This window comes from Trichechus manatus, unplaced genomic scaffold, assembly GCF_000243295.1.
Source record: "Trichechus manatus latirostris isolate Lorelei unplaced genomic scaffold, TriManLat1.0 scaffold00038, whole genome shotgun sequence".
NCBI classification, from domain to species: domain Eukaryota; kingdom Metazoa; phylum Chordata; class Mammalia; order Sirenia; family Trichechidae; genus Trichechus; species Trichechus manatus.
Genome location: NW_004443974.1, coordinates 17,309,720 through 17,330,712, shown reverse-complemented (window position 1 = coordinate 17,330,712; position 20,993 = coordinate 17,309,720). Strand labels below are relative to the sequence as shown.

General features: G+C 39.0%; 1 protein-coding gene across 7 annotated transcripts in view; it reads left to right on the top strand.

The window, feature by feature from the left end:
- Positions 1-305: 305 nt before the first annotated feature.
- TSC1 (TSC complex subunit 1) overlaps positions 306-20,993 on the top strand; it is a 62,672-nt gene continuing 41,984 nt past the window's right edge. For 3 of the 7 annotated variants that reach the window (XM_023730842.1, XM_023730841.1, XM_023730837.1), the window contains exons 1-3: positions 306-500; positions 11,176-11,238; positions 20,439-20,625. In XM_023730842.1, coding sequence (XP_023586610.1) covers positions 20,520-20,625 — 106 coding nt within the window. In that variant the 5' untranslated portion in view covers positions 306-500; positions 11,176-11,238; positions 20,439-20,519. Of the gene's footprint in view, positions 501-11,175; positions 11,239-11,267; positions 14,564-14,587; positions 16,457-20,438; positions 20,626-20,993 lie in introns of those variants that run through there. The other 4 variants (XM_023730838.1, XM_023730839.1, XM_004375787.2 and 1 more) reach the window with 4 other exon arrangements.

Here is a 20,993-nt window from a genome sequence, read left to right as displayed (position 1 = left end):
AAAGGTAGAAAGGCTCTCCAACCACACCCAGTCAAGGCGAACTTGTTTATTTCTCTTCCACAGCCCCCTCCCGCCCGGCCCGGTCACGTGGTCCCTCTCCGCCCCTCCCCTCCGATTTTTCGTGTGGCTCCTCCCGCCGCGCCGGCCCGTCTTTCTGCCTCCCTCTGAGTCACAAGATCTCTCAGCGGACTCCTTCTGGGATCCTTCCGCCTGTCCCCGCCCCCTTAACTTAAAAACTCTCCTTGATTCTTTCTTGACTAGTTGGCACAGTCAGTAATGAGTGGAACGGCCTCTTCCGTCGAACTGAGATGCCGACCGCTGCCATTTATTATTTTTTTTGAAGAGGATGCGAGATCTCGCTGGGGACTCTTTTTCATGGCGGAAGCTGCAGTCTGTCGTGGACATTTCACGACGGGGGGAGGTGCTGTACGTCCAAGATGGCGGCGCCCTGTAGGCTGGAGGAACTGTGAGGTAAACAGCTGAGGGGGAGGAGACTGTGGGTGAGTATGGGGGTGTCTCCCCCTCCTTTTCATGGGGGCTTTTCGGGGCAGCCCTGGGACCATGGCCACAATCTGGGATGCTCTAGGGGGCTATGGCAAGGGGCTTCCTTTCGGGGAGGGGAGCCGGGGAAAGGGGGTTCGGAGAGTTTTCCCCTCCCTCTTATTACGCGCTGTCTCTGGCGGGGCTAGGCAGGGACTGGCGGGTTCCTGGGGAGGAGAGGCGGGCCAGGCCGACACTTCGCTTGTCCTCGGTGGCGGAGGGGACGGGTGCACCCCCGGGCCGCAGTGCTGAGGGCAGGGGTAAGATGGGCCCCTTTGCTGGCCCCTTGTTTGGTGGGGTGACAGGTTCACGCAGGTTGCGGAGGGCAGGGGAGAGACCCTCGGCGGGAACGAAAGGGCCGGGTTTGAGGGCGGGGGCGGTTCTAGGACTTGATGTGGTGGGTCGGAGGTGGGGGTGGGGAGAATGAATGGACGCTACCTGTGGGCATCAGGGACTCCCCTGGACTCCGTGTCTCCACTGAAATTTGCTTGACTGGAGTGTCTTGCTCCGGGTGTACTTGTGGGTGTTTAATTGACAATGAAAGACAGTTACCTTAAAGTCAGCAGAGGTGATTCTTAAGAGACAGCTATTTGCAGAGCCACCCCTAGGCGCCCATTCATTCATTTGAGGAACTGGGGGGATGAAGAGCTTGCAGTCAGAGAGACCTTTGAAAATTAAAGCTCTTTCTTTGTGTTTCCTGTTACAGAGTTTTGCTTCGTGTGTTTTGGATTTGGGAGGGGGCGCGGTCCTCCTAACTAGTAACAGCATCTAACGTTTATGGAGTGCTCTCTGTGTGCCAGACATTGTGGAAGTGCTTTGCAGTGATCATCTCCTTAGTGTTCACGACAAAGGGAAGAGCAGCCACTACTAATACCTCCATTCCTCAGATGAAAAAACTGAGGCCCGGAGAGATTAGGGCAACTTGTCCAATATCACCCTGCTAGGAGTACCTGAGCCAGGACTGGAATCCGCATCTGATTCCAAAGACTATCCTTCTGTCATTACTGACACCCCCATAACTCTCCTTTATCTGTTATTTGATAGTTATTCTGTCATTCTAATTAAGGGATTAGAATTAATCAGTTGACCAAGGTTTGTGCATACCTGCTTGTGTGTGTTCAATTTTGAAGGGAAGTGTTAGCTTTTGTTTGGGATGGCAGTATTGTGCATGTAAATTTGCTAGTCTAAATTAGGCTGTAAAGTATTTGATATTTTTATAAAACTGGTAAGCTCACTGCAGAAAGAAGTCCTGCTAAAATGTTTGCTAGACTTTTTTTTAATAGAAAGGTTAGAAATAGCATTTCACTTTACGTACAGTAAGATGTAAAAGTACTAAAATAGAATAATACTCTTCTGAGATACTTTGATTTATAATTTTGGGATCAACTTGGAGTCATCTGAATTCAAACATGCTGGCAAAATGGAGGTGTAAATTTCCAGAAGCGTTATAAAACCTGGGAACCCCCTGTGATTCTTAAGTCGAACACTCCTGAGTAAACCTGGAATATACAAATGTGAAAACTGATTTAGGGTTTTGTAGGGAAATTTACCTTTAACAGTCATGCATCAGGCAAATGAGGCTCCTCAGAAACACAGAAACATTCTTTGCTATTGCCCTGGGAGCTGAAGAATCTTCCTTTAACCACCTAGTGTAAACTTAAGGGGTATTTATAGAAGATGTAGATGGAAAATATCCTCTTATTAAAGTTAATATCTTATTCAAAATACTCTCACATTACGTCCCTAGAAGGGCAGATGATGTAAGCTTTCTTTGCATCATGCATTTCCTGGTGTCATAAAGCCTTGGTATGTTCCTGAATTCCTAGTTAGAAAGAAAGTGGCTTCCAGCTTCTTGTTTTTATAAAATTGAAATGTCTCAAATCCTGTGACTCAGTTGTACTGCTTTTCACTGAGTTAAGACCAAAGGTGTCAGATGCTGCTGCTGTTGTGGATGTAATGTGATGCTTTCTGTGCAAGCCTGGTTTCATTTGTGAGATGAAACTGAATAGTCTTACTGGGGCAAAACAAACGTATACTTGTGTATGTAGTGTTTACAAATAATGAGATTGCCAGAAACAAGGCGTATCAAACTGTAGTGTTCATGAGAACCTCTGTGCACAGATGCCTGACCCCATAGTCTGTAGACCTAAAGATTCAGTCTTTGAGGGTTGTCTGGGTATATACCGTATTTTAGAAGAAGCCCTAGGTGATTCTGATGTGCGCCAGAGATTGAGGACTGCTGGCTTAAAGTATTGATTTGGCTTTCTTTTTTTTTTTTAGTTTTGATTTATAGTTTATTGCAGAGGCATTCCTTAAAATAGCTTGTAGCCTCTGAGTGATAGGTGAATTTTCAGCTCTGAATTGGAGATGACTTGGTCTTATAGCTCTGTCTTCTTTAGAAGTTACAGTACGGGTATGTTCTTTTCCAGGTTCCAGGGCCATAGTGGACTAAAATTAGCTTCTCCTAAAATTATTGGATATTCTTGGATGCAGATAAGCCAAGTACAGCAATAGATAGATAGATTGCTGTTGTCAACTCCGACTCACGGCGACCTTAGGTACCACCGAATGAAAAGTCATCCTCGTGATCGCCGGCATGTTCGAGTCCATCGATGTGGCTGTTGTGCCAGTCCATCTTACTGAGGATCTCCCTTGCCCTTGCTGGCGCTCTGCTTTTCACCAAACTTGATGTCCTTTTCCAGCAATTGATCCCTCCTGATGACGTCTCCAAAGCCAACGAGTCAGACAGTGTTCTGTAGTGATCCATAAGGTTTTCATTGACTGATTTTCAGAAGTAGATCGCTAGCCCTTTCTTCCTAGTCTGTCTTAGTCTAGAAGCTCCTCTGAAACCTGTCTACCATAGGTGGACTTTATGAGGTGGGATGATACGAGAATTTTTCTCTCATGTCATCACTGGTAATGATTTAATATAATTTAGTTTGCATAAAATACTCATTTTTAATTTAATTAAAAATTAAATTGAAAGAGATGTAGCCATCAGCAATGTGAGATTATTCTTTCTCTGGTTTACTTTTTGAACCTGTAGTTGCTAGAAATGGTAATTTAATGTCTATTTTCAAGGAGGGGAGAGAATAAATTATATATACGTGTGTGTGTGTGTGTATATATGGAGCCCTGGTGGCACAGTGGTTAAGAGCTCAGGCTGCTAACCAAAAGATTGGCAATTCGAATCCACCAGCTGCTCTTTGGAAACCCTAGGGGGCAGTTCTACTCTGTCCTGTAGGGTTGCTGTGAGTCAAAATTGACTCGATGGCAATGAGTTGTTTTTCTTTTTTTTTTGATGTGTATGTATATATATATATATGTGTGTGTGTGTGTATATTAGATTTTGCTAATTTCTTCTTGCCCCTTCTCTGTGCAGTGCTAACTGTTGTTATATACAGGAAAGTAGCAAAAGGTAACAGTATTTTTTCAGGTTGAATGAATTCAGATTGCCATCTAATGAGTAAAGTGCCTTAAAAACGCAGTTTTAGTACAAAACAAAGCGTGGTAGTTACTGGCCTAGAACTCACAAGTTGCTTTCTAAAGTAAATATAATGGCAGTAGAGGCCATGAGGTGTTTGAATAACGGGACAGTTTTGACCTTCTATTGGTAATGGACCAGTAGATCTTCTATTGATGATGGACATGGTTGAGAGTGATAAGGAAGAACAGATGTGGTAACCTTAATGTCTGCAATCATTAAGACCTGTGCTACTTTGAGTAGTTCACAGTGCACAGTAAGAACATGAAGTGTATCCATTTTGAGTTATAAAATGGTTTTATCAATGTTTCAAATACCAGTTGTTAAACTGAGAGACTGCTAAGCATTATGTACCTAGTAATACATTTTGTTTAGTAGTAATATTGTTATAATAGTAACAACTTCTATTTGTTGAATAGTTATGAGCCAAACACTGTGCTAGGTATTTTACATGTGTTTATCCTATTTACTCTTCCCACAGCCTTAGGATACAGGATAGGAACATGAAGAAACTGAGGTTTAGGGACTTTAAGTAAGTTGTCTGGAGTCATAATGAGTGGCTGAGCTGGGATTTGAACCATATTTGGTTGACTCCAGAGCCCAAACATTTACTCTTTCACTGTGATAAACTGCCTAATCTGCTAATCTCTAAAACTAACACATAGGTCAGTGGTTTTTAACTTTTGGTGGGTGGGTTGCTCAGTTCCCCTCTGAAAATCTGTTAGAAGCTATGGACCAAATGTCCCTGCCTCTACGCTTACTTTCCCATCGACACCAAAAGCGTTCACACAGATACTGAATTTTGGAGACAATTTCAGGGGTTTCATGGACCCAGCTTGAGCCCCAACTCATCTCATTCTAGATACATTACTGCTCTTAAAAATAGACTTGGTGTTTATTAACAATAAGTCTTTTTTTTTTTTTTTTAAAACCAGTAGGTAAGAAAGTCCCAATTCTTTAAAGATGGACTTATATACTGTTTGTATTATAAATAATTTTGTTAAATTTCTGTATTGAAAGATTCTTTATACTTCACTGGGAATTCAACCTTAGGAGCCATATTAAAAAAAAAAAAAATTAGAAGCAGGGAACTCATGTTAATCAGCTAAATGCTTGTCAAGCTTTGTGTTCAGTCTGTGCTGATACCTTTAGTGCCTGGCAGAATTTCATTGGGCTTTTTTTCCCCCCCTTTCTTTTAAGGTTTATGCACTGCATGGTTTCTTTTCCTTTTGAACCTCAAAGCATAGGCGTGTGTATATATATATGTGTGTGTGTGTGTACATGTATATGTTATATATTTACTATTTCTTGCCTTCGTCTTTCTTTTTCCTAGTCCAGTGGTTCTCAACCTTTAGTGGGCATCAGAATCACCTAGAAAGTCACACCCCCAAAGTTTCTGATTCAGAATTCTGGGGTGAGGCCTGAGAATTTGAATTTCTAGCAAATTTCTAGGTGATGCTGATGCTGCTGGTTACAGGGATCACATTTTGAGAACCACTGTCCTAGATTATCCAACCCTGCACCTTTCTTCCCTAGGATATTTTTATTTTTAGTCTTATGAACTTAAAACTAAAGAAATCTCACAGTTTTGCTCAAATTTCTTTCGGGGGGATCTCTTTATGGTAGTGTTTTAAAACACACATGGTATCTGTCTGGCTGTATTTATTTTCCTAGTAAATAATTTTGTTCATGCTAATAGAAAGTCAGACCATATGAAATGTTACTTATAAAAGACATATACGTTACCTCAATCAAGCTCTGTCTCTATAGGCAATGATTCTTCATTTTTGGAATAAGGTATAAGCTTCAGCAAACTGTCCATTAAGACCCCTAATAGCAAAAGTTCTGAATGGAGAAAATAGCAAGTTGGAACTCGCCCCCTCCCCCCCATTCATATGACCTTGAAAAGTATTACAACTGCTGAGACCATTTAAATCACACATGACTAAAATTTTGGCAGGTTTTACCATCAGCTGTTTTACTCTTATGTACTGAGTAATATTTCTTACCGCTTTCTCCTCTGTCAGTTCTGTGTGTGGTTCTTTACATGAGTAGGAAAAGAGAATCGAAGTAAATCTTTTACTCCTTTTAGATGCATTTGTGCTGAAGGCAACTTTGTTCACTTGATAGAATATTACCCTAGGAAATTATTTGAGACTTACTCAGACACTGAAATATTAGCATAGTATTCTCCTCTACCTATACTGTACTTGGTAATGAATGAGTCCATCTATGCCTGAATCTGCATCTGAATTTTCTTTGCATTTTTATAGATAGAAACAATATAGAAAACCAGTTTTAGTGAAGACATCTGTCTTCATTTATACCTATAGTTGCATTTTTATATTATAGACAAATGTGTACAAAATTATCTTAGGCAATTTGATAGACAGCTACCTATTTCATGTAGTTCATAGTTCTGAGGAATCCTAGGGTAGTTTCTAGGTCACAGACAACACTCGCTTTCCTAAAGTCTGAATATTCAACTGATATTTTCAGGTAAAATACTTTCTAGTGGCATTTTAGGTACCTGTCACTAGTATTTCATAGAAGTATGCATAACTTTAGCCCTTGCACAGTTCGTAATGCACATGATAAAAGCATCTTATCTAGGGAAGAGATATGAGAAAATAATATATACAGGTCCTGTTAATGACTGTGATACATGACTGTCACTCTGAGGTTCATGTGTCTTCCCAGATATAGCAACCATCTTTCTGTAAATACCTAAAGAATGACACTTACTAAGGTCAACTGTGAGAACAACTTGACCTATACTCAGTGCATCTGTTTAATATCAAAATACTAAAGCACAGAGCCTTCATCTTCTTTGTCAAACATTCCCTTTATTTTTATTAAAGAAGTCTGCTTGTGGAAGTATAATTACAATGTTGCATGTAGATGAGAACGTAACTTTTGGGCCAAAATATCAAAGAGGAAAAGATTAGATCTGGAGGGCTGTATCTCTTTGAATTTGGACATTGGCAATTAGAACACGGATTAACACTGTTGTTATGCCGTCTAAGACGTGTTTTCATCTATACCCTTAGAAGTATACATTTTTGATGGGTCTTTTCTACCCCTCACTTCCCATCAGGAGGTTATGTCATATCTCACTTTATTGACCAGAATGATTTTACTAAGCAGTATCTCCACGGAGCAAAATTTAAATATAAACGAAGAAGTAAAAAACAACTAAAAATATAAATAATAGCAGGTAGCCTTTGACATACCAACAGAAAATTGATGCTGATTTATTACCAGTACCATCTTTATAGTGTAGAGATAAAGAAGTTAAAGTCTAAACATTAGGCATTGGACAAAAAAACTCAGATTTCCTATAGTAGTCCCTTTATCTAGGACAGTGATCTTGGTTGGAAAGGCTGCAAGATCTCATCTTGTGTATATCCTGATTTTACCCTTGCCTTAGATAATTCTTTTCAGGTAAAAAATCCATCTGGGATTAATTGCAAGAGGAAGACTATATGACGCACTGGACTAACAGTCGATTTTAAGATTTTTGGAGACTAGAGGCCTCTGTGTTTTAATTCCAGCTCTCTTGACTTGTTTGAGTGACTGTGGCTAGGCAAGCACTCTCTTTCTGAAAAAGCCAGCCTGCCACATGACACCACACACATGCTTACAGGTGCTACTGAGGACCATTGGCATTTAATGCCTAGAATGTGTTCCACATGGAAATATAACTACCGTATCACTGGGATCAAGAGATTTTAACTGTTACAGAGTTGCTCAGTCTACCTGTTTAACTTTGACCAGGATTGTATATTTAAGTGCTTGTTTCCAAGCTTTTCAGTGCTCAATGTAATTAGGTGTATACAGTGTATGAGAGTCAGCTTTTATGTTCTGTAGTCAACCTGATGAAATGTTAGGTGACCTGCACAAAAAACAGATTTGCCTCGGTGTTCCCAGCACTGGGGTAGGTCCTGGGTGTGCATTGGTGCACCAGTCAGGAGGGTCCTTGTCCTCGTAGAGTTTACAATCTAGTGATCAGACTGTACCTAAATACGGTTAAAAGCAAACTGGAATGTTTTCATGTACAGGTAGTCCTCGACTTATGATAGGGTTCTGTTCTGATGACTTCATTGTAAGTCAGTTCTGACATAAGTCAAATACCTCCCTTTTTTTGAGTTTTCATTATTATTACCTTTTTATCAGTATCTTTATAAATCTGATCTTTATTTGTCTTTGGGGGTTGGAAAGATTACATATGAGGATATAGATATATTTTAACATATACATACGTAAAAAACACACAAATCATAAAAAATTTTCTTTGACGAAGAAGAGTTGAACAGCGTTGTCATTTTGTCGGTTATGGTAATAACTCCACTTGTGGAAGGTTCTCAATAATATGGATTATCCCTGGGAGTGGGGTTGGTGTTTCTAGTCAGAAAATTAGTGAGAGTTGTCTGTTTGGTCCCTTTCCTTTTTTCTTCATATATTTCATGGTAGCATCTCACTGCTTCCTGAATCTGCCTATGACTTTAGCAGTCAGCGTTTGGGTCTATGTTTTCAAAAGACTGAAGCCCCTGACTTAGTTTAGAAAACTAAATCTATATGACAGTGTTTTGAACAGTAAATCCTAAAATTGAACTTCTGTGAGTGAACATCTGAGAATGATAACATCAGCAAATTACATACTGTAACATTGTATGTAGTACATATTACTAATGATAAGAATTACCAAAAAAAGGGGATGATTGTAAGCGCGGTTCATTGTAACTCAAATACATTGTAAGTTGGGGACTACCTATATATTCATACTTAACATAGGTATTTAATATGAGGTAATTTGGGCAGGAAGTGGGAAAAAATTAGAGAAATGTTTGGCGCTGTCGAGTCGGTTCTGACTCATAGCGACCTTATGTACAACAGAACGAAACACTGCCCGGCCCTGTACCATTTTCACATCGTTGCTGTGTTTGAGCCCATTGTTGGAGCCACTCTGTCAGTCCATCTTGTTGAGGTCTTCCTCTTTTTCGCAGACCTTCTACTTTATCAAACATGATGTCCTTTTCCAGGGACTTGTGGCTTCTAAGGAGCATTCTGGCTGTACTTCTTCCAAGACAGATTTGTGTGTTCTTCTGGCAGTCCATGATATATTCAGTATTCTTTGCCAACACCAGTAATTCAAATGCATCGATTCTTCTTCGATCTTCTTTGTTCATTGTCCAGCTTTCACGTGCATATGAAGCGATTAAAAATGCTATGGCTTGGGTCAGGTGCACCTTTGTCCTCAAAGTGACATCTCTGCTTTTTAACATTTTAAAGAGGTCTTTTGCAGCAGATTTGTCCAATGCAGTATGACATTTGATTTCTTGACTGCTTCTTTCATGGGTGTTGATTGTGGATCCAAGTAAAATGATATCCTTGACAACTTCAGTCTTCTCCATTTATCATGATGTTGCATACTGGTCCAGTTGTGAGGATTTTTGTTTTCTTTCTTTTGAGGTGTAATCCATACTGAAGGCTGTGGTCTTTCGTCTTCATTAATAAGTGCTTCAAGTCCTCTTGACTTACAGCAAGCAGGGTTGTGTCATCTGCATATCACAGGTTGTTAATGAGTCTTTCTCTAATCCTGATGCTCCATTCTTCTTCTTACAGTCTAGCTTCTCTGATTATTTTCTCAGTGTACAGATTGACTAAATGTGGTGAAAGGATGCAGCCCTGACACACCTTTCCTGATTTTAAACTACACAGTATCCCCTTGTTCTGTTCGAACGACTGCCTCTTGGTCTATGTACAGGTTCTGCACGACCACAATTAAGTGTTCTGGAGTTCTCATCCTTCACAATGTTATCCATAATTTGTTATGATCCACACAGTTGAATGTCCTTACATAGTCAATAAAACACAGGTAAACATCTTTCTGATATTCTCTTGCTCTTGAAAGTAGAGTAGCTAATGTGAACGGAAGAAATAATGAAGTACAAGAACTGAACAGAAGATTTCAAAGGGTGACTCGAGAAGACAAAGTAAAGTATTACGATGAAATAGAGAAATGATAGCTGTACTCAGATATTTTATGCTTGTCATGTAGAAGGGTTAAACTTGAGCTGTGCTGTTTTGAAGGCTTAGCACATTTATTTAAGAAATATTTTAACTCCCAGTCATTCAGTCAACAAGTGCCAGACACTGTGATAGCTGCTAGAGATACAGTGTTGAACAAGCTACAGTCTCTTCCTGGATATAACTTCTGTTCTAGTGGGGAAGATATGTTCAATAACTAATTATACTTATTTAATTGGATTATGATAAGTGACACAGAAATACAGGCTGCTAAGAGTATATAACAGGGGACCTGACCTAGTCTGGGAGGGGGAATGGGAGACCTAGAAAGACTTCTCTGATGAAGTGAATGTTTAAGCTGAGATTTTTAAGGATGAAGAGTTAGCTTGGGAGAAGGCAGGGGTAGAATCTGTCAGGCATAGTGGCAGCATGTTCATCATCCCAGAGTGGCAAAGAGTATGGCTTGGCTGAGAAACTGAAAGGCTAGAGGGGCAGAGTAATGGAGAGGGAAAGGGTGTGTGGCTTGTGATGAGTGATGTGGGCCCACTAAGTACTTTGCGCCTTGCATTGTTATTACTGTTGGGGACAAGAGAACACTGTCCTGCCTCCTAGAGCTCCTTGAATAATTACTCTGTGCCACACACTATGTTTTGGGATGCATCATCTTGCTTAATCCTCACACAACCTTATAAGGTAGATGCTATTATTATTCTTACTTTATAGACAAGGTAACAAAAAGTTAGATGTTCAACGCTTACATAGTCAAAAGGTACACCAGTATTAAGTGACAGGGCCTGGATTTCAACTTGGAACTCTATAGTTCTAGAGCCCATCCTGCCCATGTGTTTATAGCACCAGTAGAGCAGACTGGCAGAGATTACAAGTTCAGCACAATATAAAGAATTTTCCAGCAGCTAGCTATTCGGAAACGTAGATGGGGAGAGGCATGTGCTTCCAATGATTATAGTGTTCTTCCCAGCGGAAATCAGATGGCCACCTGTCAGAGATAGAGTAGAAAAGAGATTGTACCAGATGAACCCTAAACTCCCTTCTGATTGCGTCTGGGATTTTACTTCATTGTAAGATTATTTTATATATATATGTATGTTTTTTTCCTTCAGTGACCATGAAAGACACCAGGTTGACAGCACTGGAAACTGAAGTATCAATTGTCCCCAGAGCAGGTAAAAGTATAAACTTAGTCCAGTGCTTGGGGGAAGTGGGGAGGGAATTGTTGATCTTGTCCATGGTTGCACTAGTGCATAGATGCTTTGTTCATATTCAAGGATTCCACTACTTGCTAGGAACTGAAACATCTATGGCATGAAGTAATTAGTCAGATTACTGATGATTTATTGCTTATTCGGTGCCAGACACTGTGTTAAGTGCCTTATATGCATTATTTATTTTATTCTTCATAGTCACACTACTGGTGTATCCCATTTTACAGATGAGGAATCAGGCTCAGAAATGTTATGTAATTTTCCTGAGGTCCTATAGCTAGTAGTTGGTGGGCCTATGACTTTAATCCAAATCTATTTGGCAGCAAAATTTAGTCTTAACCACTAAATTAAATTGACACCTGTGTGTTGGAGCAAGTCATTTAGTTAGTGCAGAAATTCTTAACCCTGGCCACACCTTAGAAATCCACATGAGTTTTAAAAAACAAAACGTAGTCTCTGGACCCCACCGCTTAAACTGGTCTGGAATGGGGCCTAGGCTTCAGGATTTTGTAAGCTCTCCAGGTGATTCTAGAGTTCATCCAGGGGTGAGAACCACTGAGCTAGTGAATTAGAATTTACATCTTAATATGGCCTTATTTAAATTAATTTTAGAGGGAGGAATAAATTATACGCTATGGTGGTTTTTGGGAATTGGTGGATTCTCTAAGTCCCATCATATATCCTTCATAAATATTGAGGCTCTGGTATTCCTGTGGATATGAATTTAGTCTTAGTGAACTAAATGAACTATAATTTTGAGTTTATCAGCAAGGGTGCCAAATGCAATAGAATTGTGTCTATAGGAAGGGTGTATGGAAGATAGGGAGGTGTTTAGTTTGCTATCTTTATACACGGATAGCTGGTGATTCATTTAATAGCTCATTGGTTGCCATTCTTTATGTTCTGTTACTGTCTACTTCATCTTATGTCAGAGGAATTATAAAATTAGTAGAGATTTTTGCCTTAAAAATTGATGTCTGTTCATAAACATGGACTTAATACAGATTATAGACTATCGAGAAAGAAGGTGGAAGTATTGTTCTTGTGGAAGTATCATTCTTTTGCAAGTGTGGAAAGCTTTCTAAGAAGTCCACGAATATGAATTTCAACCGTATGTCAAATGGTCAGGTGTTCAGATCATTGAGACTGAAACTGAATAGCACCATCATAAGATGTAAATTCTGGGATACAACAATAAATCTCAAATCTTACTAAACATTTTTCATAATTGTATTACGTTTTAGTAGTCAGATTTTGAAAGTTTGAAGTTTTAGTGTAGGAAAATACTTTGTCAACACTGTCAGCTGCTAGACTGCTCCTGTGGGCACTCTTACATATACATGATATCGAATAGACACCCATCTTCAGCTGGCACAGTTAATCCCATCAGTAACGTTTTTGGACAGAGCAGAATGTAATTCAGAAATATTTTCGGTAGGTTATTTTTAGAAGGAACCTTGTACCTGGGATTCATAGCTTGGGCAAGCCTCAGATATCCTTTGTCTTCAGCTACTTAAAATTAATGGCAACCTATAGTGATATTTTGACAAGTTTTTTGTTTAAATTTTTAGCATCCATAGACTCAAAACGATAAGGCATTATCTTCTTAAAGCACTTTTGTAGTCTGTTCTGAAATTTGATTAGTGAGTATAAAATATGTTTTGGGTGTTTCATTTTTTTCTTAACATTTTGTTTTCTCCATACTCTGTAGTCTTTATTATTGTCTTGAAGATGATTTCTCATAGATGCTGTTTACTGTGGTTTTGGAATTTTTTTGCCTCAAAAAATTGCTGTGACAGAGTTGGCATTTTTTTAATTCATCCTCACAAGATGTGGAGTATTACCAAATATGACTTTATATTGAAAGACTACAAATTAAATGCAGTTCTTAAAGGTTATTTAATTTGTAATAAATGCTGCAAAACAATTCCATAAAGTTAGAATTAGGATATAATCTAATTTCTGTTATTAAGCCATGAGTTATTTAAATTTTTTAAATATTTGGCTCAAATAGCATATATAGTTATTTATAAAGCTAATCTAGCTAATATGCTCTCTTCATATTCATATGATTAGTTAATATATTTAACTGTTTGGAAGTTCTTAATTGTTTTTTGAACATAAAAATCATTTAACTGAAGTGTTTACTGTTACAATAGTAAGTACACATTTATACTTAAACTGATAGAATTTCAGTTTGTAAAGCTCAAAAAGAGATTTTCGCTTGAATGTTACATCTAGAATGTTTTTACCTTTATTTGAAAGTGAATATTCAGATGTTATTAGCAGTTCAAAATGCATGTCTTGTTCACATTGCAGATGTCGTGTAGATTAGGTATAGTGGTAACTACATGAACTATGTATTTATTGGTCACACACACAAGTTCAAGTATGCTAGAAATGGTGCTGAAGTAGACAGTTGGCTGTTCAGCCTTCTGAAGACCAGGGCCAAAGCCAGAAAGCAGATTTTGGCCAAGCATAGAGCTGAAACCAAACTGTGGTAAATTCCTACTTTCTATGCTTGTTGAGATCATACAAAGTATTCTCTTTGATCAAATATGATTATCAGTTGTGGAGTTTAAACTTTGTTCAAAGTTCTTCATGAATTAGGAAGTATCTTTTATATAGTGACTAACACCTCCCTCCCCACAGTAAAATCTGATCCTTAATGTAAAATAATAGGAAGATTAGAAAGATTACTGAAATTAACGTGCCTCTTCTACATGTGGACTATGCCAGATACTCTAAGTAGTATTAAAAGACTTTATCTAGGCGTTGGAGCACTTCCTTTTGATAGGGAGACAATAATTGAAAGACAGTATATGGTTAAATGTGTTCAGACACCATTCTAAGTGCTTTACATGTATTATCTCAATCTCATTTAATCTTCATAACAGGCTAGGAGTTTGGTCTTTTTCTTATCCCTATTTTAAACTGTAAATTAAGTTAAATGATTTACCTAAGGTCACACAGCTAGTAAGTTGTGGAGGCAGGATGTGAATTTAGGCAGTCTAAAAATCTGTTGCTTCTCTTATGAGACGAGTTCAAAGATGGAGCCCAAGTTTTGTGGTGCGATGGAAGAAGGAAAGGATACACCAGGGGTTTGCATGATTAGGAGTGAGGTGCATCAGGAGTGAGATCCAGTTTATTTAAAACTGGATGTATTTGGCAGCTCTTCACCTGTCATGAGTGAAAAAGTGACCTTCCTTCCTCATCTATGGTGCTGTTTGCCTTTAGAAGATGATATGAAAACTCCACCTGTGTTGAATTCCCTCCAAAATTCAGTGTAAGTATTGAATGGAAAGAACATGATGAATGTGCATTGACAGTAGCTCATTGTTTTTCACTATTGGAAAATCTGAGAGCGTTCTGCAGTTTTGTAATTTCCATGACGTTTGGTGTCACCGAGTGGAGATGCTCTTCACTGCTTGTTACCTAGGTTAGGGTCTTATTTTAAGACCCATGTAGAAGTGACCACTTGTCATTAATGTGCCTCTCTGACAAATTACAAATTAGGAAGCACTTGAGTGGAGGACAACACAGACTTAAGGTGAGCTAAGTGTTCAGAAAAAGGTGTTACTGAATTTCTTGAGTTTTTACCTAACTGTAGCTTTAGTAATTTAGCTATATGAAAGACTTCTTACAGGCTTTGTAATTGTTTCCCTTTGATGCTGATCACATGTTATTTTACATTCATCTTTCTAACAGATACGCATTAAGTGTCAGGTATATACTAAGCCCTGTTTTAAGCTCTGGGGATGTGGCATTGAAAAGACAGACAAAGTCTCTCCTGGAGTTCACATTCTGCTCAGGGGAGATAATAAACAAGTTAAACAAACAAACAGGAATTTTAGCTGGTTGTAAGTACTGTGACAAAACTGAGCTATTGATGAAATAGAAGCTTACGAGGGGGTGCTACTTTAGATTGAGTGGTCAGGGAAAGCCTCCCAGAGATGGTGTCATTTTGAGCAGAGACCTGAAAGAAGGACAGTTAGTCATACAAGAATCTAGGGGAAGAGCATTCCAGGTATAAAGGGAACAGCAAGTACAGGGCCTTGAGCAAAAATCAGTTTTTATGTCTTTGCAAAGAGCAAGACTAGAGCAAAGAAATGAAGAGGCAGAGTAGTATGAGGTGGAGGCTAGGGAGTTAATAACTGGCTGGCTCATGTGGGTCTTATAGACCTTTCTCATGAGTTTGGCTGTTATTAGCACTGTGGGAAGCTGTTGGATGATTTTAAACAGAGGAGTGATAAATTCTGATCTCCGTATTTAAAAGTCTCTTGTGGATGTTTGGTGGTGAATGAATTGTACAGGAGCAGGAATACAAGCAGGGAGAGTAGTGAGGGAGGCTGCTGTGGTAGTCCAAATGAGAGATGATGGGGCTTGGACAAGGGCGATAGCTAAGTGGATAGTGAAATGAATGAGTTTGCTGGTGGGTCAGATATGGGGGTGGAGGGTATAGAAGAATCCAAGATACCCCTAGGTGTTTGTCTTAAGCCAAGACGCTGATGGCAGTGCCTTTTACTGAGATCCAGAAGACTGGTTGAGCAACAGGTTTTGAGAAGGGGAGTGGCTGTGGAGAGAATTCAAGTCGTGGCTCCCTCATATGAATAGTGTCATCTGTAGCACTGTACTGTGGCATGCAGCCACTAAAGAATATTAAACTAAATGGAATGTCGCTTTGGTATGTGGGAAGTATACTAAGACAGGTATTGTCTTTGGGCTTTTCTTATATTCTTTTTTTTTAGTTGGCACTTAACATTTATTGATTCTGTTTGTTTGGACTACAGACATAAATACAGTTATTTTTATTGTGCTTTAGGTAAAAGTTTACGAAGTAAATTAGTTCCGCAATTAATACAAATTGTTTTGTGACATTGGTTGCCAGCCTCGCTATGTGTCAACGTTCTCTCCTTCTCCACCCTGGGTTCCCCATTTCCATTCGTCCAGTTTTCCTGTCCCTTCCTGCCTTCTTGTCTTTGCTGTTGGGCAGGTGTGCCCATTTAGTCTCATACACCTGATTGACCTACAAAGCACTTTCCTAACATGTGTTATTGTCTGTTTTATAGATCTGTCTAATCTTTGGCTGAAGAATGAACTTTGGGAGTGACTTCAGTTCTGAGTTAAAAGGGTATCTGAAGGCCATACTCTTGGGGTTTCTCCGGTCTATGTCAGGCCAGTAAGTCTGGTCTTTTTTTGAAAATTTGAATTTTGTTCTACATTTTTCTCCCACTCTGCCTGGGACCCTCTATTGTGATCCCTGTCAGAGTTGTTGGTGGTGGTAGCCAGGCTCCATCTAGTTGTTCTGGGCTCAGGCTGGCGGAGGCTGTGGTACTTGTGCCTGTATTCTATTTTCTATACTTGGTTACTTCCAAAATGGTATTATCTCGTTAGAGAAGCTTTCACGGCTGTAAGTGGATGTTCCAGTGTGTCGGGGTGCTAACCTTTAAGTTACTCTTCCATAGGCTGTAAAGCGTGTTTAACGTGTACATCTCAACCCATCACCACCCACCACTGAGTCCAGGTCCAGCTGGTCACTTCTCTTCTTTGTGCATCCACTGAACTATGTCCATTTTTCTACTAGAGCACATGAAGTTCTTCATTGCATTTGAAGAATTCCTCCCCATTTAGTAAATCTTCTTCCCACTTAGTACTCTGCACTTAGTAGACCCTCAAGAAATATTTGAATGAGTTTAAAAAGATATTCCAATCATGGGACTGATTCCAAAAGCTTATGATTTTACTTTTATGAGGGCTTTTTAGAAAAAATGCTTGAACTTGGGTAACTTATATGAAGAATCTCACACGAAGCATGACATTTATATTTTTTTCTGGGGTTAAAAAATATGGCTAAAAGGTCAAATTTTAGAGCCAAAGAGAAACCATGTTGTCAGAAATGCTCTAATGTTCAAAATAAAAATAGATTCTTGCCTTCTGTAAAGCACTTGGGAAGAATAGCTCCAGAAACCAGACTTTTATGCCTACATTAAGTTTACAAACTGAAAAACAAGCTAGGTAGCCCAAGCCGGTTAGCCCTGACGATAGCCAAGTTGACTGGATGGATGCCATCTTTGTTTTGAATTTAGCTCATGTCACTCTGTGCTCTGGGGCTTCCTGCATTTGGGGGACCAGATCTGACATATTGTCTTATTGAATGCACAAAAGACTAACTCAGAGTCTCACTAGACCTACCGAGACTAGGTAAATAACACTCTTACTGGGAAAAAAAACAGACTTAGGGACAAAACACTTTTAAATTCATGTGCTGCATTCTTTGTCACTAATTGGGAACAGTTTGTGATTTACCTGAAGTAGTAATGAATGCGGGAGCTAACTGGATAAATGTACTATGAAAAAGTCATTTGGAAAGTGTGATCTAAAGATTTTTCACTGGTATTCTTAATGAATACGTAAGTGCTATTCAGTGAGTTTATTTGTTCCAGGTACAAATGCTTTACATACATTATCTCATTTAATTCTTCAATGAAAATAAACTCTGATAGGTTGGTATTATCTTTATTTATAGATTTAATTTGATCTAACTTACAATAAAGTGAAATTTCTGTTCTCATTTTTGAATGCATTCACAACAGAATCTCATCATCAGTTGTGGTCCCACATTTCTGAGCCCTTTGGAGTAGACTTCCTTTTTGATGTACCTGTAAGATTTACATTTATAGGTATGAGCCAGCAAGTTCCTACATCATGGTTTGATATCAAGACATTTTAATTGATTTTTCTGGCTAGTTGCCGAGAGCTGGATCAGTGAATGTTGTTGTTAGTTGCTGTCGAGTCAGTTCCAGCTCATGGCAACTCTGCATGTACAGAGTAGAGTTTTCAAGGCTGTAACTTTTTGGAAGCAGATTGCCAGGCCTGTCTTCTGAGGTGCCTCTGGGTGGGTTCAAACTACTAACCTTTCAGCTGGTAGTTGAGTGCTTAACCATATGCACCACCCTGGGACTCCTCAGTGAATATGACCAGGTTGTAATTAAACAAGAACATAGGTTATAGTAAGTTCACACCCACCAATTCCTGGGATCATTGTTAATTTGAATTTGGCATCCTTGCAGGGGATTAACTCTTTAGCTGGACTTTTTTCCCCAGCATTTTACTATAAAATTTTCAAACATACAGAAAAGTTGAAAAGATTTTACAGGAGATACCTGTATATCCACAACCTAGATTTTACTATTAATATGTTACTGTACTTGCATTTGTCGGTTTATTCATCTCTCTATCCTTCCATCAGTCCATCCCTTTTTTTGTTGATGTGAGTATATATAAAACAAAACATTTGCCATTTCAGCATTTTTTACACGTACAATTCAGTGACATTAATTAGATTCATCATGTTGTACAACCATCACCACTCTCCGTTTCCAAATTTTTCTGTCACACTTAACAGAAGATCAGTGCCCCCTAAGCAATCACTCCCTCTTTCCCCTTCCGTCCCACTAATAGACTTTGGTCCCCATACATTTGCCTACTCTAGATATATCATGTAAGTGGGATCATACAATATTCGTCCTGATTAATTGCCCAGCTATTGCATGCATGTGAAGCAATTGAAAACACCATGGCTTGGATCAGGTGCACCTTAGTCCTCAAGGTGACATCTTTGCTTTTGAACACTTTAAAGAGGTCTTTGCAGCAGATTTGCCCAATGCAGTGTGTCTTTTGATTTCTTGACTGCTGCTTCCATGGGTGTTGATTGTGTATCCAAGTAAAATTAAATCCTGGACAACTTCAGTCTTTTCTCCATTTATCATAGTGTTTCTCAAACAGAGTTTGTGTGTCACCTGTATAAGACTCATCAGGAGATGTTTGTTAAAATGCAGATTCCCAAGCCCAAAATTAACTTCTGGGGTGGGCCTAGAAAATGGCATTTCTAACAAGCATCTCAGATGTGGTTCTGATACACACTAATGCTTGAGAACCACTACTTTAGCTTACTAAAAGAAAAGCAAATATAAGATGAGAATATAATTTAATATAGCTGTGAATGACATATACAGTCATCGGTCTGGGAGTTAGACCACCTAGTTCTGCTCTACCATGTGACCTTGGCACAGTCATTTATTCTTTATGGGTATCTATGTTCTCATTTATAGAATAAGGATAATAACCTGCTTACCTGACAGAGTTGCTGTGAGGGTCAAAAGCATAAGTTAGTTGAATGCTACATTTAAGGACATAGGGGTTTGGAGTCAAGCAGATCTGGGTTCAAATTTCAGTTTTCTCCCCCTGGTTTTGCTTCTTGCTGGCTTTGTGATCCTGAGTAAATGGCTTGATGTCTGTTTCCATTCCTGTAAGATGGGGACAAAAGAACCAGCCACACTGAGGTAGTATAAGGAGTACATGAGATGATGTTTGTAAAAAGTGTGCACTGCCTGTCTAATAAATGTTAAAACTGTTATTATTTGTTTTTTAAAAAAAACAACTTTATAGAGACCAGAGCATGGAGAAATAAATAATTATAAATGTATAGAGTGACGCTTGGGGAATGAGCTGCTTTCTGTATATAAAAAGATAAGGCAGCTACTTTACTACCTGGAAGAGATGAGGTTTTGAAGGGAGCAGGGTTTGCCCTGATGGTCCATGTCCATGCCTACTTCCCTGGTAACCAGTGACATCCAGGTGTGAGACATGTCTAGGATGAGGAATGCACTATAAAAGTAGAGAAATGGTCCTGGTTCAAACTAGGTATTGATCTTCTGAACATGTTGCCTAAACAGGTTTACTAACTTTTTGACACTGATGGAATTGTCAGGAAGATAATAGTATACTTTCAGTTCTTTTCTGAAAACCACTCATCCACTCAGATCAGTGATTTGACGGTCTTGTCTTACCCAAGCCCCAAGGTAGAATTAGAATTAGGAATAAAACTTAAGTTTGGTCCTGTTATTAAGGTGCTGTGGTGATGAAGTCTGAGTAGTATCAGTTTCTTGGGTTTCTCATTGATAGTTACATTTCCGAGAACTCATCTAATTCATAAATTTGTCAAAGACAAAATTATTCTCACACTCTAGCTTCTTTTATCAGCAAAGTTCTGGCCCGACTTTTCATTGCATTGAACACATTTACTGGTTTGTCCTGTAGGTAATTTTTTATGAGGTAAAATGGGGCCATTTTATCACATCATTAGCCTTTCTTTTTTTCAGTCTGGTAGTGGCACCAATGAAGAACCTTTGGAGTCTTTAACACATGTACTGGAACTGGCATAAGCCCCTCCATACAAGATAATGGCCCAACAAACGAATATCGGGGAGCTCCTCTCCATGCTGGACTCCTCCAAGCTGGGTGTGCGAGATGAGATAACAGCTGTCTTTAAAGAGAACCTCAATTCCGGTAAGCAAAATCCTAGAATTTTTGGTTTATCTGCTAATCGGAGGAGATTGACCAAGAGGTGAATAAAGTCCTAATGATAAATTTTAATTTTTATCTTCTAAAGGGGGTTTTTAAAACTGCCAGAAAAGATTACACATGGATTTGCTATATATGTATGTGTTTTGAACTTTTAATTATGATTCAAGTATACACACACATACAAGTAAAGAAATCATATCATGAACCCCATGAACCCAGCTTCAAAGTTTCTGCCATTCGTATTCCATCTATCCTTTTGGTGCCTACTCACTTTGAGTATTTTAGAACAAATCCCAGATAATATTGTTTCATCTATAAATAATACATGTATTTTTTAATATGAGAACTGC